The sequence below is a fragment of the Hyla sarda genome, chromosome 7, assembly GCF_029499605.1.
Source record: "Hyla sarda isolate aHylSar1 chromosome 7, aHylSar1.hap1, whole genome shotgun sequence".
NCBI lineage: Eukaryota > Metazoa > Chordata > Amphibia > Anura > Hylidae > Hyla > Hyla sarda.
The window spans coordinates 14,398,091-14,417,280 of NC_079195.1; the positions used below are offsets into that span (position 1 = coordinate 14,398,091).

Consider the following 19,190-nt stretch of genomic DNA (forward strand, 5'->3'; position numbering starts at 1 on the left):
CATTCGGCGCACGGCGCGAACTCCGCTCCGTGTCCGACGACTGGATAACACGACCGCCACGCCCCATCCATACATGTTTATTGGAGTAGGTGACATGTATGGATGGGGCATGGCATGACATCATGAACGCGGAGGCTCCAAGCTTCCGTGTTCCGGACATCGCCGCTTCCAGCCCGGAGATCGTAGGGGTCCCCAGTGGCAGGACCCCTGCGATCAAACATCTTATCCCCTATCCTTTGGATAGGGGATAAGATGTTTTCAGCGGAGTACCCCTTTAATGCAAATGAGCAGAAGCTCCACCCTCCACATGTGGACCGGAAGCTGTCAGCAGGGACACCTTTCTACCATGGGCACCTTTTAAACAGATGACACGTGACACTGTGCACATACTAAGTTGCTTTTATTAATCCAGAACTGCATGCTACAGATACTGTACAGCATGAACATGTATTCATTACAAAAAAAATTTTTGCATGTTTTTTTTTTTTTATTTTTTTTTTTAAATACCATTTTGAAATTAAATCGGAATAAGAGCATAGAACTGAACGGTAACATCACAGCCGTAAGGAAACATTCAAAGTATTCACAAAAAATATGTTATAGTTATTAGCATCAGAATAAACCAGAGGAAACCAGAGACAGATCTACAATTGCGTCATGTCAAATACAATGGCACTCAATGAACGGATGAAGAGTTTCTCAGTTTTTTGTTAAAATTATTTTTTTTTTCGTTTTTTGCTTTTTTTTTTTAACTTTTTTTTTCAACATCAACATGCCCGTTATTTTTTTGTCCTTTTAGTTGCCTGCTACATACCTATACGTGGCAAGCAAGCATAGAATTGGCAGTCTTTTTTTTTTTTCTCGTGAGTAATCTAATATACAGGATTTTGGCCCGTGGGGGGGGTATTCTCTTTTTTTTTTTTGTACCTCATTGTTTTTCAATGCTGCCCAGTCACCCTCCTACCAAATATACCTGTTAAAGATGACAGAAACTACATACAAAGCTACCTATGTAACATCACATCAGAACATGAGTAACAAAAATACAGCATCAAAAACAAGGGGGGGGGGGGGGAGAAATCACTGGGAATTTTGGCACATCAATTTGTCTACAGTCCTATTGGCGCAGGCTGGTCTCCTGTTCCTTAAAGTAAAATTTACAAGACGCTGTTATCAAAAACAGCGGAAGGGTTCGTTCCCTTGTTAATTTCAAGTCTTCTTTTAATGGCTTTTCATAGCAATTGTGTCTTTTTTGTTTTTATTTTTTTTGTACAATATTGATCCTTTAAATGCAGCTACAAATGTCCATTTGGTGGCAACTGAGTTTCATACAGCAAATAAACAAAACAAAACAGAAAAAAAAACAAAAAAAAACTAAAAAAAAAAATAATATATATATATATAAATTTATATATAAACTTAAAAACCTTGTACAAATGATATATATATATATATTTATATATAAGATGCTTACACGAGAAAAGAAAACTTTATACAATGCATGGAGGGGGGAAATTGGGAGACAGACAGTTTTTGGGGCGAAAATAAGAGACAACAGATAGGACACAAGCAAATTCCTAGGCAATAAATACTACTTACTGGTCCAATGGCTCTGAGAAATAGTTAACACACCCACCTGAAAATTTCCAAGTAGTATCCCTTTCCCCTCCCGCCCGAAGGAAAATTAAAAAATAATAACAAATAAATAGCAAAAATAAATGTAAAAAAAATTCCAAAAACAATTGAGAGAAAGAGAGAGAGAAAGAAAGAAAGAAAGAGAGAGGGGGGAGAAAGCGAGGGAGAGAAAGAGCTAGAGAGTGAAAGAGTGAAAGAGAGAAAGGGCGAGAGAGAGAGAGAGAGAGAAAAAAAAGGGACAGAGAAAAAGAGAGGAAGAGAAAGACAGAGAAAGAGAGAGAAAGAGATAGAGAGACAGAGAAATAGAGAAAGAGAAAAAGTGAGAGAGAGAGAGAGAGAGAAAGAGAGAGAGAGAGAGGGAGAGAGAGAGAGAGAGAGAGAGAGAGCGATCACCACCATGGAACAAGGCATATTAACACATTTGTTCATCTTTTCACCTTTGTGTTTCTGTACATTTTAACAATAACAACATAACATCACAATAAACGTTGTTTCACAATAGGGCGCTGCATTCATGGTGCCCTGTAGGGTAAAAACTGGATGTAAAACGATTGGTTCGCAAGCTCGTATTTAATACAAATAATTAAGAACCAACTCCATTTCGCGCGGGCTGCTTCAAAATTGCCTATTTTTGTTTTTTTTTGTTTTTTTTAATTCTTCTTTAAATCAGTCTTTTTCAAAGGAACCTATCAGAACTACGACAGTTATGCATTTTTTATTATTTTCATATATTTATATATATATATTTATATAATTTCCCCCTTCTTCCGATGCTAAAAAGACTTTTTCGTTGTTTTTTTATTTTTTATTTACTTGGCGTCGATGACACAAATTTTTCTGGCAAGACCTCGAGGCTCGTAGGAGATCTCTGCTCAGTCAAATCAGAAAGGCGGAAAGAGATAAAAAGACAGGTCAAATATTGACCAATGAACTTCATTAAAACATCTACTAAAAGTAGCCACTTGGCACAAATTAAAAAATACAAAAAAATAAATCATCGAAAACGAGAAAAAAAAAAAAATGATATTTTAAAAAGGATGAGGCGTCAGTGTTGGGGGGCAACTACTCTAGTGACTTGGTGACAAGTGAAAGGGGCTGAAGTTGAGTTCCAGCCAAGGACCGATGAGAAGGTAGAAAGGAGGTTGACGGCTGTGTTAGCGATAAGGAGTAAGGAGCTGAAGACTGTAATGGGTTGGGTTGGTGACTGTGATCTGTTCCATTCTGACAAATTGTAGCCGGCAGATTGTTGGACTTTCGCACAGGACTTTCTGTCAGAGGTGACTGTGGCATGCACAGCCGGGCCAGAGGGTCAGGCTTCAACGATAAAGATAGAGGTTGTGTTTGTTCAGTTTGTGGTGTGGAGTCTCTTGGAGGGGTGTCTAGCATGGTGGGAGAAGAAGGAGGAGAGTCTAGTAAGCTTCCGTCTGAAGAGGGCGGGCTGACGCAGCTGCCTTCACCTTGTATGTAGCGAATGCACTTTTTTTTTCTCCTACAAACGGGAAAAAGAGGCACGCGATATGTCAAAGGCAAGAATACCAAACATTACCTGAAACAACAAAAACAGTGATAAAAAAAAAAAATATATATGCTTTTTGGGCTCTGAGCAGTAGATGGCAATACATCCTGGTTCAAAATGTAGTATACCTACTCCCCATACTAAGCTTCAAAACCTACTGTGGATATAATGAATTAGATGGAGTTCCACCGGTCACCACATGTGGTGCTATTATAATGAACTTTACTATGGGTGTGAACTAAGCTCAAATAGTGACCAGAGATGTTAAATATTTCAATATATATGTAACTGTTTAGGATTTAAGTAGAAATCATCTTAACTCCCCAAGTCACCAGAGGTGGCATAACTTTCAATATACTAAGCTAAATAACTGACTGTGGATATAATATATTAGATTCAAAAACACAGATAATCTGGGGATATGTGCAGGGGAGCAGGGTGGGTTAACAGCGAGAGCTACAATTGTTTCCCGCCTTTCAGGCTTGAAACGATTGTAGCCCTCACTGTTAAACCCCCTCCTATGCCTCCCTTTTATCATCTGCTCCCCTGCACATATTTTGAGATTGTCTGTGTTTTTTATATAGTTGAAATAAAGTCCTGTCTAGAAGTAATATTGGGACAAGTGCTCCATTTTTTCTAAACTTTCTTTCCTGTTAATTATTGAATATCTATACATATTATGTGTGGCCTCCGGCTCCATGGGATAGTGTGTGAATTGATAACCTAGCTTTAAGTGTTACAAGGGGCCAGCAGTGCCAGAGCTACCTACATATGTTAGATAATAAATTAGATGTAGTTCCACAGGTCACCAGATGTGGTGCTATTACAATGAACGTCACTGTGGTTGCCATCATTGTAATTAAACTAAGCTCCCTTAGTGAGGAGAGATGTTAAATAGTTCAATATATAAAGTTTAATTAATGACTGTTAAGGTTTTAAGTAGAAGTCATCTTGGCTATCCAAGTGACCAGAGGTGGTATTATATAATTAATATACTAAGCTTCAGAAACTACTATATATATATTATAAATTAGATGTTAGGTAACCAGAGGTGGTGCTGTTATAATGAATTTCACTCTGGTTGCCATAATTGTATTTGAACTAAGCTTCTTAAGTGACTAGAGATGTCAATATATTAAGCTTTATATATATGACTGTTTAAGTTTAAGTAGAAATCATCTTAGCTATCCAGGTCACCAGAGGTGGTATAATAGAATTAATATACTAAGCTTCAGAAACTACTTTGGATGTTACTGCATAAACTACTGTGGATATAAAAAATTAGATTACATGTAGCTCCACAGGTCACCAGAGGTGGTGCTTTTATAATGAACTTCACTGGTTGCCATCATTGTAATCGAACTAAGCTCCATTAGTGACCAGAGATGTTAAATATTTCACTATTAAGCTTCATATATGACCATTTAGGTACTAAGTAGAAAACATCTTGGCTCTCCAAGTGACCAGAGGTGGTATAACTGTCAATGTACTAAGCTTTATAAGCTACTTTGGATACAATACATTAGCTTAAATGTAGCTCCAGATGGGGTCCTATGCTTAATTAATTTTACTGTTTTTGCCATTATGTAACTGGACTAAGCTCCATTAGTGACCGGAGATGCTAAATATTTTAATATATTAAGCTTCATAAGGACTGTTTAGGTTTTAGGTAGAACTCTTCTTGGCTCTCCAAGTCACCAGAGGTGGTATAACTTTGTAGATGTTGCTGCATAAACTACTTTGAATGTGTAGTGAAACATATCTCCACCAGTCCCCAGGAGTGAAATCTATATCATTATACTGAAATTTCATTACCACTTTTTGACACTATAAATTAGTTCCACTAGTAGCCATCACTATTGAACTTCATAAGCTAACGTTGATGTTTTCCATTAGAATCACCAGTAACCAGAGGTGGAATAAATGTTAACACACTAGGCTTTATAAACCACTCAGGGTCTTAAGAAAATGTATACATCTTAGCTCCACAAGGCACCGTAAATCATACAGGTGTCATTACAGTGAGCTAATACCTTGGATATTATAAATATTTACGATTTTAACTCCACCAGTGACCAGAGGTGGCACAAATACCATCTAAGCTCCCTGAATGACCCGAAACTCTATGCCAACAACCCCAATGAGTAGAAGCATGCAGGGCTGAAATGCTAATGGCAGAAAATGAATGACAGAATGAAACAGGAGACATGAGCAATGACTTCATAACGTTGGTGACATGGGACAAGAATTTCTTGTTAGTGGTTAGAAGGGTTTGCAGTCAATACGCTGAAATTGTACACAATAAGTTGGACTATTTGTACCCGAATTGTATGTATTAATTATGCTAAGAGTACAGCTGGTTGTGTAAGTCTATTCCTTAGAAAACTGGCATTCCTGCAGAGTCCACTAGCAAGGTCTCTTAATGGGTGGGGTGCGTCAGCTAAAGCTATGGCATTGTTCTTTACTGGACAAAATAGGCAAAACTCAGATGTGGAAGATGATCATGTGTGTAATGGAAGGCTACGAGCACCCTCAATGTTCAATAGGAAGGGCCCAAGCGTGATGCCCTTGATACCTTCCAAGTGAGCAATACTCGGTGCTTCATTACAATGGTCTCGGGTCTACATACTAAGACCATGAAACGGGAGATGAAGAGACATTACACACAGAGAGGGAGAAAACACATACCTACCATTTTTACATTCCATATTCAAAGACTGCTTGCATCAGAATAAAGAAATAACAGGTTTTAACCAAAAGGATCAACAAGAAAGAAGTTAAAATGTTTAGACCCTCCACCAAGGTTTGTCCAACGGATCTAAACCCCCCTCCCCTTATCTGATCACATTATATATACATGCTCCAGTGAATGGATGTCACATTAAGACTCAATGACAGATGCCATTATATAATACGACATTGTGCTCACAATGCAACATTATTATTCTAAGGCCAAGCTAACAGAATGCAGAAGGCTGCTATAATATGGGGGTGTCCTAAGAAGTGGAGAAGAAAAGGCCCTACAAAAATGTCCTTGGTGGTACGATTGTATCAATAAGCTTTATTAAAGTTGTTAGTCTATTTTCACTTTTGATTTTATTGTTGCTCTTATTGAGACTTTCCATTCCTCCAACCATTCAGCATATATCAGTATTTAGTATACATGGTATATTGTATAATAGTAGCTAGAAAATATGGTTAGGGGCTACTTATCATTCAGAAGGGCGAATGGTTAGTAAATATACAATATATTCAGGTTTTCTACAAATCTTTTCTTATTGTATCCCAATTGGGGAGGTAAGACAATGAGTCCAAGGTCCTCCTCGATGGTTGTAAGAAGATATATGTGAAGGACTTCTCAAACATGTGTAATGTATGGGCTACTATCTATTCTACTCTTGTAGGAAGATCTACCCATATGTTGGGGAAAGATCCCATGTTCTTTGGACTCTAGTTGATGTTGAGAAATTTCGAGCAAGATTCTTCCACCAGAAATTCAAAGAACATAGATTATAAGTATAAAGTCCGACCACCACCAGTAATGACCAGAGGACAGGAAGAAGGAGGTTCATTGGAAAGATTCATGGGTAGAATCATCAGACAAGATCTTTAAAAGGACAGAAGGAATTGAAGTATTCCCCATGGGCCTTGTAATAAATATACCTGCACGGTTTGCACCATAGATTCTGTCGGTCAAGTCCAAACAATGCTCGACACTTCTTAGGAGCATTTGCATCTGTTAGCACAATGTAAACACACAGAAAATACAACAAAATGGTGGATACTGCTCGGTTGCAGACACTTTTCTTAGCTATGGTTACCTACAGTATATGCAATTTTTTTATTTTTTTATTTGGTAATTCCCCCTTCAGTCAATGGCTAACATGCACAATGTCCGGAATAATCAAGAAGACCTATGGTACAAGGCCAAGTGGATGGAGACAGACAATGATCTGCACTACATCATGTGGGATGCATACAACAGCCAATGTCAGGCATCAGTCAATCAGATCCACGACGTAGGGTAAGACTGGGTTTCGGCTCAGCTATGATGTTGGGAATGGTTGGTTATATCATGTGACTAATGAATGACCATGCATAGAGAGAAAGAGCAAGAAGTCAATGGTCTATAGAGAGAGATGTGATGACTGGAGGTTCCAACATCATTATGGTCAAGACATAGGAAACGGGCAACGTCAGTGGTAGGTACAAAAAATAACCAATGGTAAAAGAGGAAAGGGAAGGAAATCTCACAAACTCCCATCTTGAACAGTCAACAACTAGAAACCAGAGAGGCCATTCTGCAGTATTTGTGTATTGTTCAAGTGTATTCACTGCAACAGGAATGCTCAGTTTATTGGGGTTGTTAATCGGATTATCAATGGAGATGAGAAGCAGGCAGCAATGGTGGTCAGCGAGCTTAATAAATACTGTGATGGACAAGAGGCTGTAGATTAAAGAATGAGAAAAATGTGGGGAAGGGGAGCATTGTTTTACTGCCGCTAGCTGTATGTCCCTTATCATGGGTCATTGGTAGAAAGATCGTAAAATTTAGGTCTTATTGAATTTCTCTCAGAACCTTCTCGTATGCAAAGTTGGTGTGCGGACAAACCCTTGGTCTATGTCCACCATGGTCATTGGACCACCTATATCTGAACTATCAAGGGAATCTAGGTCTAAGTACAAAAACTATCTAACACTGATCCTGAATTCCCATCTCAAATGACAAAGAGGAGGGGGCCATGACTATTTTGCCTAGTGGAGCCCGCCATAGAGGCTCCACCCACCGCTTCATGGACTAGCCGTTAGCTTTAGACACAGAGCGGGAAATTACCAAAAAAAAATAAAAATAAACAATAAAAACAAACTTGGTAAAACCAGCCATATCTAAATCTGGAATAACCATACACACCTGCAAGGACCGCACCAGTTATTCTGCTGATCAAGGCCAAAGCGCGCTCGGCATTTCTTAGGGGCGCTGAGGTCTGAACGTGTTCAAGACAGAAGCGAGCAGAAATAGGAACAGAAAAGATAATAATAAAAAAATAAAAATCAATGAACCGGTTACTAATTGCAAAAAGCGCAGAACGTCAATATTATTATTTGTTTAATCACAAAAGTAAATAAGTTCATAGAAGAAACTGATTCTTGCATAATTTGTGATTCATTGGCAGATATAGTTAAAGCTGCGGTATCCCCCATATATCCACTATACAGAACGTCTAAAAATTAGTCTGTTTACGGGGTAATGTCAGATGGACTATTTATTATTTAGATTTTATTTTTAAACCTTGTACAATTTTTTTTTTTGCTACAAATTTTAAAATATATATCGTCCTTTTATTTCAAATAATATTTACTTTTATTTTTTAAATAAACGATCAGCCATAACATTAGAACCCCTTGTCTAAAACTGTGTCAGTCCTAATACTGTCAAGGCCTCATATCCCTGTGCTGTGACCCCCAGGGCCCGGACCACATATTCAGGGCCCGGACCACATGTCTGAAGCCTCGCCACCATGGGGCCGGAGTATCGTGATGTCACGACTCCGCCACCTTGTGACGTAACGCCCCACCCACCCCCTCAATGCAAGTCTATGGGAGGGGGCGTGCGTCTGAGACAGGTGGGTGCTGCATGAGAGATTTCGGGGGTCCCCAGCAGCGGGACCTCCACAATCAGACATCTTATCCAAAGGATAGAGGACAAGATTTCTTAGGGCCGGAGTACCCCTTTAAGGCTGTGTTCCACTTTTATTTTTTTTCGTTCAGTTTTTTTTTTTTTTGGTCTTTTTTAGGGAGAAAAAGCACAGTGTTTTTTTTTTTTTTTGGGGGGGGGGGGGGGAGAGCAAAAATGCTGCGGCCAGATGTTAGCTAGGGGTCAATAGGGAAATGTAAAAAGCCAAACCCAATTGCCAATTCGATGGCAAATTGTGGCACAGAGGCAGTTTTAAAAAATCGGAGCATGCTAAGAATATGGTGTTTTTTTTGTTTTGTTTTTTAAGGTAATCTTGCTATTTTTTTTCCATACACTTCTACTGGAAGAAATAAATAAAATAAAAAAAAAAACGACAAAAAAAAAAAGGAATGTGGGTTTAATATTGGCGTTTTCCCCCCCCCCCCTAAATTCTTGCATAAAAATCCTGAAGTCCCATGATGAATGAATCACATGACGTAAAACCCACTTAAAAAAAAAAAAAAAAAAACAGTATCTTGGGAGTGCAAAATTGGGGGTGTTTTTTTTTTTTTTAGGTAAAAAAGGAAAAAGTCTCATATTTTTGGTAATATGTGACTTTTTTACACCATAGAAGCCTAGATTAATTCTGTTGTCACTGTTACTACGATTCATAGCAGGTTTATTACCATTTTTCTGTCCTAAGTGACATTACCCCTATTTTTTATAATGTATGTCTATCCCCATCCACATAAAAAAAAAAAAAAGTATGTGCACCCCATCCGAATTTGACATATAAAAACTATACAAAAACCAAAGAGCGTATGGGAGTTTGGGCTCCGGAGCCACGTGGCAGTAGCGCTCTCGTGTACACACGGCCCGGGGGATACTGCAGCTTTATAAAGTGCTTATCAGTCAATGTATTTATCTGTAAGTCACAACTTATGTAAAGAAAGGAAGAGAGAAAGATGGAGCAGACAGCGGGATGAGCGGCTCTGGCTATGAGGCATGCCTTTGAAGCGATATGCGAGCATGATCGGGGGGGAAGCAAACACAAGCGGAGACTTCAGCATGCTGGAGTGAAAACATTTTCTGGAAGCCATAACATAAAATAAAAAAAATTAGATTAAGGAGGTTTTTCTAGGAAATCCTTTTTTTTTTTTTTTTTTTTTCTTTGGTAACAGTCTCTTTATTTTCCTGCTTTTTTCCCCCCCATTGTCATAGTTAGTGTCTTAGGCCAATAAATCTGGAAACAAGACTGTTATGGAGGAAGAGACATTCTCGGGGAGGGAACATACAGACAAATAATTAGGATGCATCATAGAACGTGCTGGAAGCTGAGGCATGGAACTTTTAGAATGTGTAGAAAGATGACAGGAAACAGAGAAGCGACAGACCACCCTGTGTTACTGCAGGGTCACATATCTTTTTTTTTGTTTTCTTTACCCAGCATGCTCTTCGGAGGGGGAAAGGCTGCAAAATAAAAATCCGCCTCCCCCCCTTCCCCATTGAGAGCGCCGGGATGACAATACACATCACCTCCCTGTACATAGATGCTCTGGCTTAAAGCATGTGACTGGCTGAGCGTTGGAAACCATAATACATACAGCATGTGACAACACCCCCCCCCCCCCCCAAAAAAAAAAGTGGCCATGATAAGGGCCTCTTGTTCTTCTTTACGAGTCCTAGCAGTGAGACTCCGACCATGACTACTGCATGTGCCATCAATTCGCACAGAGGAATTTAAAGGGGTATTCCAGGAAAAACTTTATATATATATATATATATGGCTCCAGAAAGTTAAACAGATTTGTAAATTACTTCTATTAAAAAACCTTAATCCTTCCAATAATTATCAGCTGCTGAAGTTGAGTTGTTCTTTTCTGTCTGGCAACAGTGCTCTCTGCTGACATCTCTGCTTGTCTCGGGAACGGCACAGAGTAGAAGAGGTTTGCTATGGGGATTTGCTTCTACTCCGGACAGTTCCCGAGACAGGTGTCATCAGAGAGCACTTAGACAGAAAAGAACAACTCAACTTCGGCAGCTCATAAGTACTGAAAGGATTAAGATTTTTTTAATAGAAGTAATTTACAAATCTGTTTAACTTTCTGGAGCCAGTTGATATATATAAAAAAAATTTTTTTTTTTTCCTGGTTAACCCCTTTAATACACATGTGAAGGAAACCATCAGCAAGGATATGGCCTGGAGGTCTCCAAACAGTTGACCTCCAGCTGTTGCAAAACTATAATTCCCAGCATGTCCGGACAGCCAACGGCTGTCCGAGCATGCTGGGAGTTGTAGTTGTGCAACTGTAATTGTCTATTGTCATACATGTGAAGGAAACCGTCAGCAGTAATATGGTCTAATATTTAAAGGGGTACTCCACTTTTTTTTTTTATAAATCAACTGGTGCCAGAAAGTTAAATAGATTTGTAAATTACTTCTATTTAAAAATCTTAATCCTTCCAGTACTTATCAGCTGCTGTATGCTCCACATGAAGTTCTTTTCTTTTTTTAATTTCCTTTCTATTAGTCCACAGTGCTCTCTGCTGACACCTCTGTCCTTGTGAGGAACTGTCCAGAGAAGAAGCAAATCCCCATAGCAAACCTCTTCTGCTCTGGACAGTTCCTGACATGGACAGATGTGTCAGCAGAGAGCACTGTGATGAAAAACAAAGGAAATTCAAAAAGAAAATAACTTCCTGTGGAGTATACAGCAGCTGATAAGTACTGGAAGGATTAAGATATTAAAATAGAAGTAATTTACAAACCTGTTTAACTTTCTGGCACCAGTTGATAAAAAAAAAAAAATTGTTTTCCAGTAGAGTACCCTTTTAATTTAATCATCTATTATGTAAAGGAAACCATCAGCAAGGATATGGTCTAAGACAGTGTTTGCCAACCAGGGTGCCTCCAGCTGTTGCAAAACTACAGCCAAAGGCTGTCCGGGCATGCTGGGAGTTGTAGTTCTGCAACAGCTGGAGGCACCCTGGTTGGGAAACACTGGTCTAACGCTGGCCAGCAAGAATATGATTTAATGTGTAATGTCTGTTTTCGTATATATATGAAAGGATATGGTGTAGTATGTAACGTGTCTATTGTCGTACATGTAACCATATTTATAAAATGCAAATATAATTTTTTTATCTATATAAGAACTATCAGCGCCAGCCGAATCACACGGACTTATAATAGGATCCACCATAGTCTTACTTACCAACAAATATATATATATATATATATATATATATATATATACACATATATATGACCAAAATCATGAAATTGAGCCCTGCCCCAGAAATGTCACCAAAAATTGGCACTTTAGAGTGAGGTCTGCACCAATCGGACCCCTTGGGACTGTCCTGTTATCTGCACTTTTGGGAGCCTGGGGGTCCCATATATCTGGAGTGATATATGAGCCTGAAGTCATTCTGATATAATGTATCTGTTCATATAAGAGCTATGGGGCCCAGGATGGATGAGGAATTTGTACAGCTGATGTGTCACATAAGTTTCCCTACACTGGTACACTGTAACAGCCCACCAGCTGAGTAAGCAGGACTAACTCTGAGTGTAAAAGGTGGATGCTGCCATTCACTATTGGCAAAATGAGATGATGAAAGTAGCGAAATTTCAAAACCAAAAAGTCTAAACGTTTTCTGTATAACCATAAGTATGAAGGTCGTCTATGTTCCAGCCTATCATATAAGCAGGGGCGGGACCACTATTGGCCAAAAGTACAGTATAACCATAAGTATGAAGGTTGTCTGTACTCCAGCCTATCATATAAGCAGGGGTGGGACCACTATTGGCCAAAAGTACAGTATAACCATAAGTATGAAGGTCGTCTATACTCAAGCCTATCATATAAGCAGGGGCGGGACCACTATTGGCCAAAAGTACAGTATAACCATAAGTATGGAGGTCGTGTATACTCAAGCCTATCATATAAGCAGGGGCGGGACCACTATTGGCCAAAAGTACAGTATAACCATATGTATGAAGGTTGTCTGTACTCCAGCCTATCATATAAGCAGGGGTGGGACCACTATTGGCCAAAAGTACAGTATAACCATAAGTATGGAGGTCGTCTATACTCAAGCCTATCATATAAGCAGGGGCGGGACCACTATTGGCCAAAAGTACAGTATAACCATAAGTATGGAGGTCGTGTATACTCAAGCCTATCATATAAGCAGGGGTGGGACCACTATTGGCCAAAAGTACAGTATAACCATAAGTATGAAGGTCGTCTATACTCAAGCCTATCATATAAGCAGGGGCGGGACCACTATTGGCCAAAAGTACAGTATAACCATAAGTATGAAGGTTGTCTGTACTCCAGCCTATCTTATAAGCAGGGGCGGACCACTATTGGCCAAAAGTACAGAATAACCATAAGTATGGAGGTCGTCTATACTCAAGCCTATCATATATCAGGGGCGGGACCACTATTGGCCAAAAGTACAGAATAACCATAAGTATGGAGGTCGTCTATGCTACAGCCTATCATATAAGCAGGGGCAGGACCACTATTGGCCAAAAGTACAGTACAACCATAAGTATGGAGGTCACCTATACTACAGCCTATCATATAAGCAGGGACGGCACCACTATTGGCCAAAAGTAAAGTATAACCATAAGTATGAAGGTTGTCTGTACTCCAGCCTATCATATATCAGGGGTGGGACCACTATTGGCCAAAAGTACAGTATAACCATAAGTATGGAGGTCGTCTATACTCAAGCCTATCATATAAGCAGGGGCGGGACCACTATTGGCCAAAAGTACAGTATAACCATAAGTATGGAGGTCGTGTATACTCAAGCCTATCATATAAGCAGGGGTGGGACCACTATTGGCCAAAAGTACAGTATAACCATAAGTATGAAGGTCGTCTATACTCAAGCCTATCATATAAGCAGGGGCGGGACCACTATTGGCCAAAAGTACAGTATAACCATAAGTATGAAGGTTGTCTGTACTCCAGCCTATCTTATAAGCAGGGGCGGACCACTATTGGCCAAAAGTACAGAATAACCATAAGTATGGAGGTCGTCTATACTCAAGCCTATCATATATCAGGGGCGGGACCACTATTGGCCAAAAGTACAGAATAACCATAAGTATGGAGGTCGTCTATGCTACAGCCTATCATATAAGCAGGGGCAGGACCACTATTGGCCAAAAGTACAGTACAACCATAAGTATGGAGGTCACCTATACTACAGCCTATCATATAAGCAGGGACGGCACCACTATTGGCCAAAAGTAAAGTATAACCATAAGTATGAAGGTTGTCTGTACTCCAGCCTATCATATATCAGGGGCGGGACCACTATTGGCCAAAAGTACAGTATAACCATAAGTATGGAGGTCGTCTATACTCAAGCCTATCATATAAGCAGGGGCGGGACCACTATTGGCCAAAAGTACAGTATAACCATAAGTATGGAGGTCGTGTATACTCAAGCCTATCATATAAGCAGGGGTGGGACCACTATTGGCCAAAAGTACAGTATAACCATAAGTATGAAGGTCGTCTATACTCAAGCCTATCATATAAGCAGGGGCGGGACCACTATTGGCCAAAAGTACAGTATAACCATAAGTATGAAGGTTGTCTGTACTCCAGCCTATCTTATAAGCAGGGGCGGACCACTATTGGCCAAAAGTACAGAATAACCATAAGTATGGAGGTCGTCTATACTCAAGCCTATCATATATCAGGAGCGGGACCACTATTGGCCAAAAGTACAGAATAACCATAAGTATGGAGGTCGTCTATGCTACAGCCTATCATATAAGCAGGGGCAGGACCACTATTGGCCAAAAGTACAGTACAACCATAAGTATGGAGGTCACCTATACTACAGCCTATCATATAAGCAGGGACGGCACCACTATTGGCCAAAAGTAAAGTATAACCATAAGTATGAAGGTTGTCTGTACTCCAGCCTATCATATATCAGGGGCGGGACCACTATTGGCCAAAAGTACAGTATAACCATAAGTATGGAGGTCGTCTATACTCAAGCCTATCATATAAGCAGGGGCGGGACCACTATTGGCCAAAAGTACAGTATAACCATAAGTATGGAGGTCGTGTATACTCAAGCCTATCATATAAGCAGGGGCGGGACCACTATTGGCCAAAAGTACAGTATAACCATATGTATGAAGGTTGTCTGTACTCCAGCCTATCTTATAAGCAGGGGCGGACCACTATTGGCCAAAAGTACAGAATAACCATAAGTATGGAGGTCGTCTATACTCAAGCCTATCATATATCAGGGGCGGGACCACTATTGGCCAAAAGTACAGAATAACCATAAGTATGGAGGTCGTCTATGCTACAGCCTATCATATAAGCAGGGGCAGGACCACTATTGGCCAAAAGTACAGTACAACCATAAGTATGGAGGTCACCTATACTACAGCCTATCATATAAGCAGGGACGGCACCACTATTGGCCAAAAGTAAAGTATAACCATAAGTATGGAGGTCGTCTATACTTCAGCCTATCCTATAAGCAGGGACGGGACCATTATTGGCCAAAAGAACAGTATAATTATAAGAATAAAATGTTGCCTTTGCTTAATCCCAACACATAAGCAAGGGTGGGACCACTAATGGGCAAAAGTACAGTATAAACATACATATGAGGGTCCACAATGCTTAAGGCTATCATATAAGCAGGGGTGAGACCATTTTTGGCCAACAGTACAGTGTAACCATAAGTATGGAGGTCGCCTATGCTATAGCCTATCATATAAGCAGGGCCAGGGCCGCAATTGGCCAACAGTACAGTGTAACCATAAGTATGGAGTTCACCTATGGTCCAGCCTACCATATAGGCAGGGGTGGGACCAATATTGGCCATAAATACAGCATAACCTTAAGTAAGGAGGTCGCCTATGCTCCAGCCTATCAAATAAGCAGGGGCAGGTACAGTTTTTTGCAGACATTCATATAGCATGCCTCTTCTTTGGCCGATCAGATAAGCAGGGGCGGGACTACCAGTAAAATTAGGTACGATGAAAGTATTTATTATATTTATGATAAAGAGGGAGATTGGATCAGGTACAGTTATGCGGTACGGGAGGTCACCTATCCGTTGGCCTTCCAAAGCGGGGGCGGGACCAACATCAGGAAGGAAACTCCTACGAGGAGAAGAGAACATCCAAAGTGTATTTTCATTGCAGCAGCCAACGATGTATAAGGCACGAGATCAATGTCCACATTTTACAGACCGCGACAGAACCCGGTTACTGCTGGTTTTGTATTTTTTTGTAAGGGCTGAGGATTTTAGGTTAGGTGTAGTTGCGAATAGTTGATCGGTGTCAGATCCATGTATTATAATGGCGGATGTTCACAGAGGCAGAAAAGCAAAGGGCTCAATCGCAAGTGAGTCCAAGTACCGGAGGCGGTATGACCTTCATAGCTGGTCTAAAATTGGGGCTTGGTCTATCTATACGTTCCATAGCAGACAAAAGGGAATTTGCTTATGTTAAAGGTCAAAGCGACAGTACGGGGTTAATCATTAGTGCATCAGAAGAAGAGAAAACCACATAAACAGTATAGTAAAAGTCATAGCCAGGCACATCTCAGAAACTACAACCCTCAGTATTCTAGAACCTCATTATTCCCTAACCAGGGTGCCCCAGCTGTTGCAAAACGACAACTCCCAGCATGCCCGGACAGCCAAAGGCTGTCCGGGCATGCTGGGAGTTGTAGTTTTGCAACAAATAAGATCTTCCACTTGCAGCAGGTTGTAAACTGTAATTGGTCTGTGATCCACTCTTTCATTTGCAGCAGGTTGTAAACTGTAATTGGTCTGCGATCTGCTCTTTCATTTGCAGCAGGTTGTAAACTGGTGATTTGTGTGTGTGTGTGTGTAAGGCTGTCCGGGCATGCTGGGAGTTGTAGTTTTTCAACAGCCGGAGGCACTCTGGTTGGAAAACACTACTCTACCTATTATTACAGCCACCTAAACCAAAGCTTAAAGCCAGAGCAACTATGTGTCCCATGGAGCGGAGGGTGGTGGTGGTGGTGGGGGCCCGGTGGTGATAACAATTTGCTACAAATTTGCATTGCGTCGGGTTCTTTCTCTTTCCCGTCCTCTCTCACAAAAGAAGTGGTTTAATGTTAATAAAATTATATGATGTGGCAATAAAAAAAATGCAATTGTCAGGGAAAAGTGAAAAAAAAAAAAACAATAAAATAATAATAATAATAGTAAAAGGTATAAAATTATAGGAATAAGTCCAAAAAATGGCTTAGCACCTGTAATCGGAGGAAGTGAAAGGCAAGGGTTTAGGTAACATTCGTTGTGTTCTGAAAAATAAGAACAAATTATACAGTAGTCTGGACACGGTCAGTGGTATATATAATATTATTTATATATATATGAATATATATATTTATAGAGCTATATATATCAGATTGACTATGCAGTATGTTCAAACCTCCTTAATGCCTGAATTAAACATGGATGTGGACAGGGATTTAAACCCACTAATAAAAGCATGCAGCAAAAGACCCCCGGCCACAGATCTTCTCACACCCGCGCACACAGACGCACACATGCACGCACACATGATAAAAAAAAAAACCACCACACGGTTATGTCATCATTATTACTCTACAGGCTGGTTGTCAATACTTAATAATAATATATTTAGTAAATATCATAAAATACAACATATCTAGCATTTACATGCAAGGTCGACAGGGGTTCTACAGTCGACTTCAATGGCATTGGAAACAGTAGGAAAGGGGGGTTAAGGAAATTATGGACATGTCAGGGGGGGGATATACATATAAAGGGATTTACACAGGGTTAACTATCCACCCAGGCAGGGGGCTGTCTAGTGTGGTAGTCAATGGTGGACACTGATACCATTGCAGACAGCGCCCTCTAGTGTTTTCCGTGAACCTGGGTATACTTGGTGGGAGGGGGAAGGGGCTGATGGGTAGGAGACATATTGTGGGGGGCTACTTACCGTTACTTTCTCCTGGCTGCTTGTCTCTTTTCCTCTTCTTCTTTTTCCCCTAAACAGGGAACATAAGGGACAGAGACAATTTACACGATGGGAAATGATCTACTGTAATGTGACTGGACTATTGATACAATTCTATCTATATAGACAGATTATCATCTCGAACCACCTGGTGGTCGTCCTCCAACCCTAAAGTCTTAAGTGTCTACTGGAGGGCCGAGAGATGTCACTTGGCTGGTGACGTGATACATTGTGTTCAGTTATCTCAGCGGACGCCATTGTATCCAGTAAGAAAATGACATCCAATAAACCTGGGGACAGTAGGTAATTCAGTGAACTACAACTCCCATTATGCTACACAGAGGACAACATTCTGGCTCATCAACAGACAGAGAAAGGAACAGCGAGAGAAAGTGACAAAGGTGTTCAGAATGGAGTAAATTATACAAGATTGTCAACGTAACAATGTAATATAGGGAACACGTGTACAAAGAGTTCTCCCGATGGGGCAAAATAAAGGGAGGAAAGGAAGAGTATGGGGAACATTAAAGAGCGCAGAGGGAGGAGAGGAGGATGGTGATGTGAGGAAGGGAGGAGTGCGAAGGGGAAGGAAATGATAAGGAAGAGGATGGGGCAAAAATAAGAAAAAAGAAAGGACAGGGAGGAAAAAAGGAAGAGAGAAAAATAAAAGATAGGAAAGGGAGGAGGCAAGGGGGGAAGAACAGAAGAGAAAAAAAGAGTAAAATACAGGGGAAAATAGTTTGGATAAGAAAAATAAAAAGGAAGAGGAAAGAGGAAAAGAAAAAAGGGAAAGGAAGGGGAAAAATGTAGATTTGAAAACAATAAGATGGGAAGGCTATGAACAGGAAACAGAAAAGGGAGGACAAGGGGAAAAAAGAGAATAAAGATAAAAGAGTAGAAAGGAAACAGCAAGTCAGGTCAAAGGAAAATAAAAAGGAAGAGAAGGAGGAAAGGGGAATGAAGGGAACAGAAATGAAGGCCGATGTGTAAAAAGATGAAAAGGAAAGAGGAAAGGAAGAAATTAATTAGAGAAATAAAGAATAAAGAGGAGAATATAGAAAAGAGAATGAAAAGAAAGAAAAAGAAATCAAAAAGAGGAAAGATAGAAAAGGAGAAATAAGAAAAACAATAGGTAGAGCATTAAAATGACTGAAAAATGGTAAAGGGCAGAAAAAGGTAAAAAAAAATAAAGAGAGAAAGAATGAGATTGGAAGAAGGAATAATGGAAATGAATAAGAAAAGAGAAACAAAATTGGAAGAGTAGAAAGATGTATAGAATAGATGAAGAGAGATAAGAAAACATGAGAGAGGAAAAGGAAAATAAAGCTGAATAGTAAGGA

General features: G+C 40.0%; 1 protein-coding gene across 20 annotated transcripts in view; it reads right to left on the bottom strand.

The window, feature by feature from the left end:
- Nucleotides 1–383: 383 nt before the first annotated feature.
- TCF7L2 (transcription factor 7 like 2) overlaps nucleotides 384–19,190 on the bottom strand; it is a 304,484-nt gene continuing 285,677 nt past the window's right edge. For 12 of the 20 annotated variants that reach the window (XM_056530841.1, XM_056530839.1, XM_056530838.1 and 9 more), the window contains 4 exons: nucleotides 17,833–17,881; nucleotides 17,114–17,164; nucleotides 8,064–8,136; nucleotides 384–3,124 (listed from right to left, as the gene is read on the bottom strand). In XM_056530841.1, the coding sequence (XP_056386816.1) occupies nucleotides 2,698–3,124; nucleotides 8,064–8,136; nucleotides 17,114–17,164; nucleotides 17,833–17,881 (600 nt within the window). In that variant the 3' untranslated portion in view covers nucleotides 384–2,697. The remainder of the gene's footprint in view (nucleotides 3,125–8,063; nucleotides 8,137–17,113; nucleotides 17,165–17,832; nucleotides 17,882–19,190) is intronic. The other 8 variants (XM_056530851.1, XM_056530855.1, XM_056530850.1 and 5 more) reach the window with 2 other exon arrangements.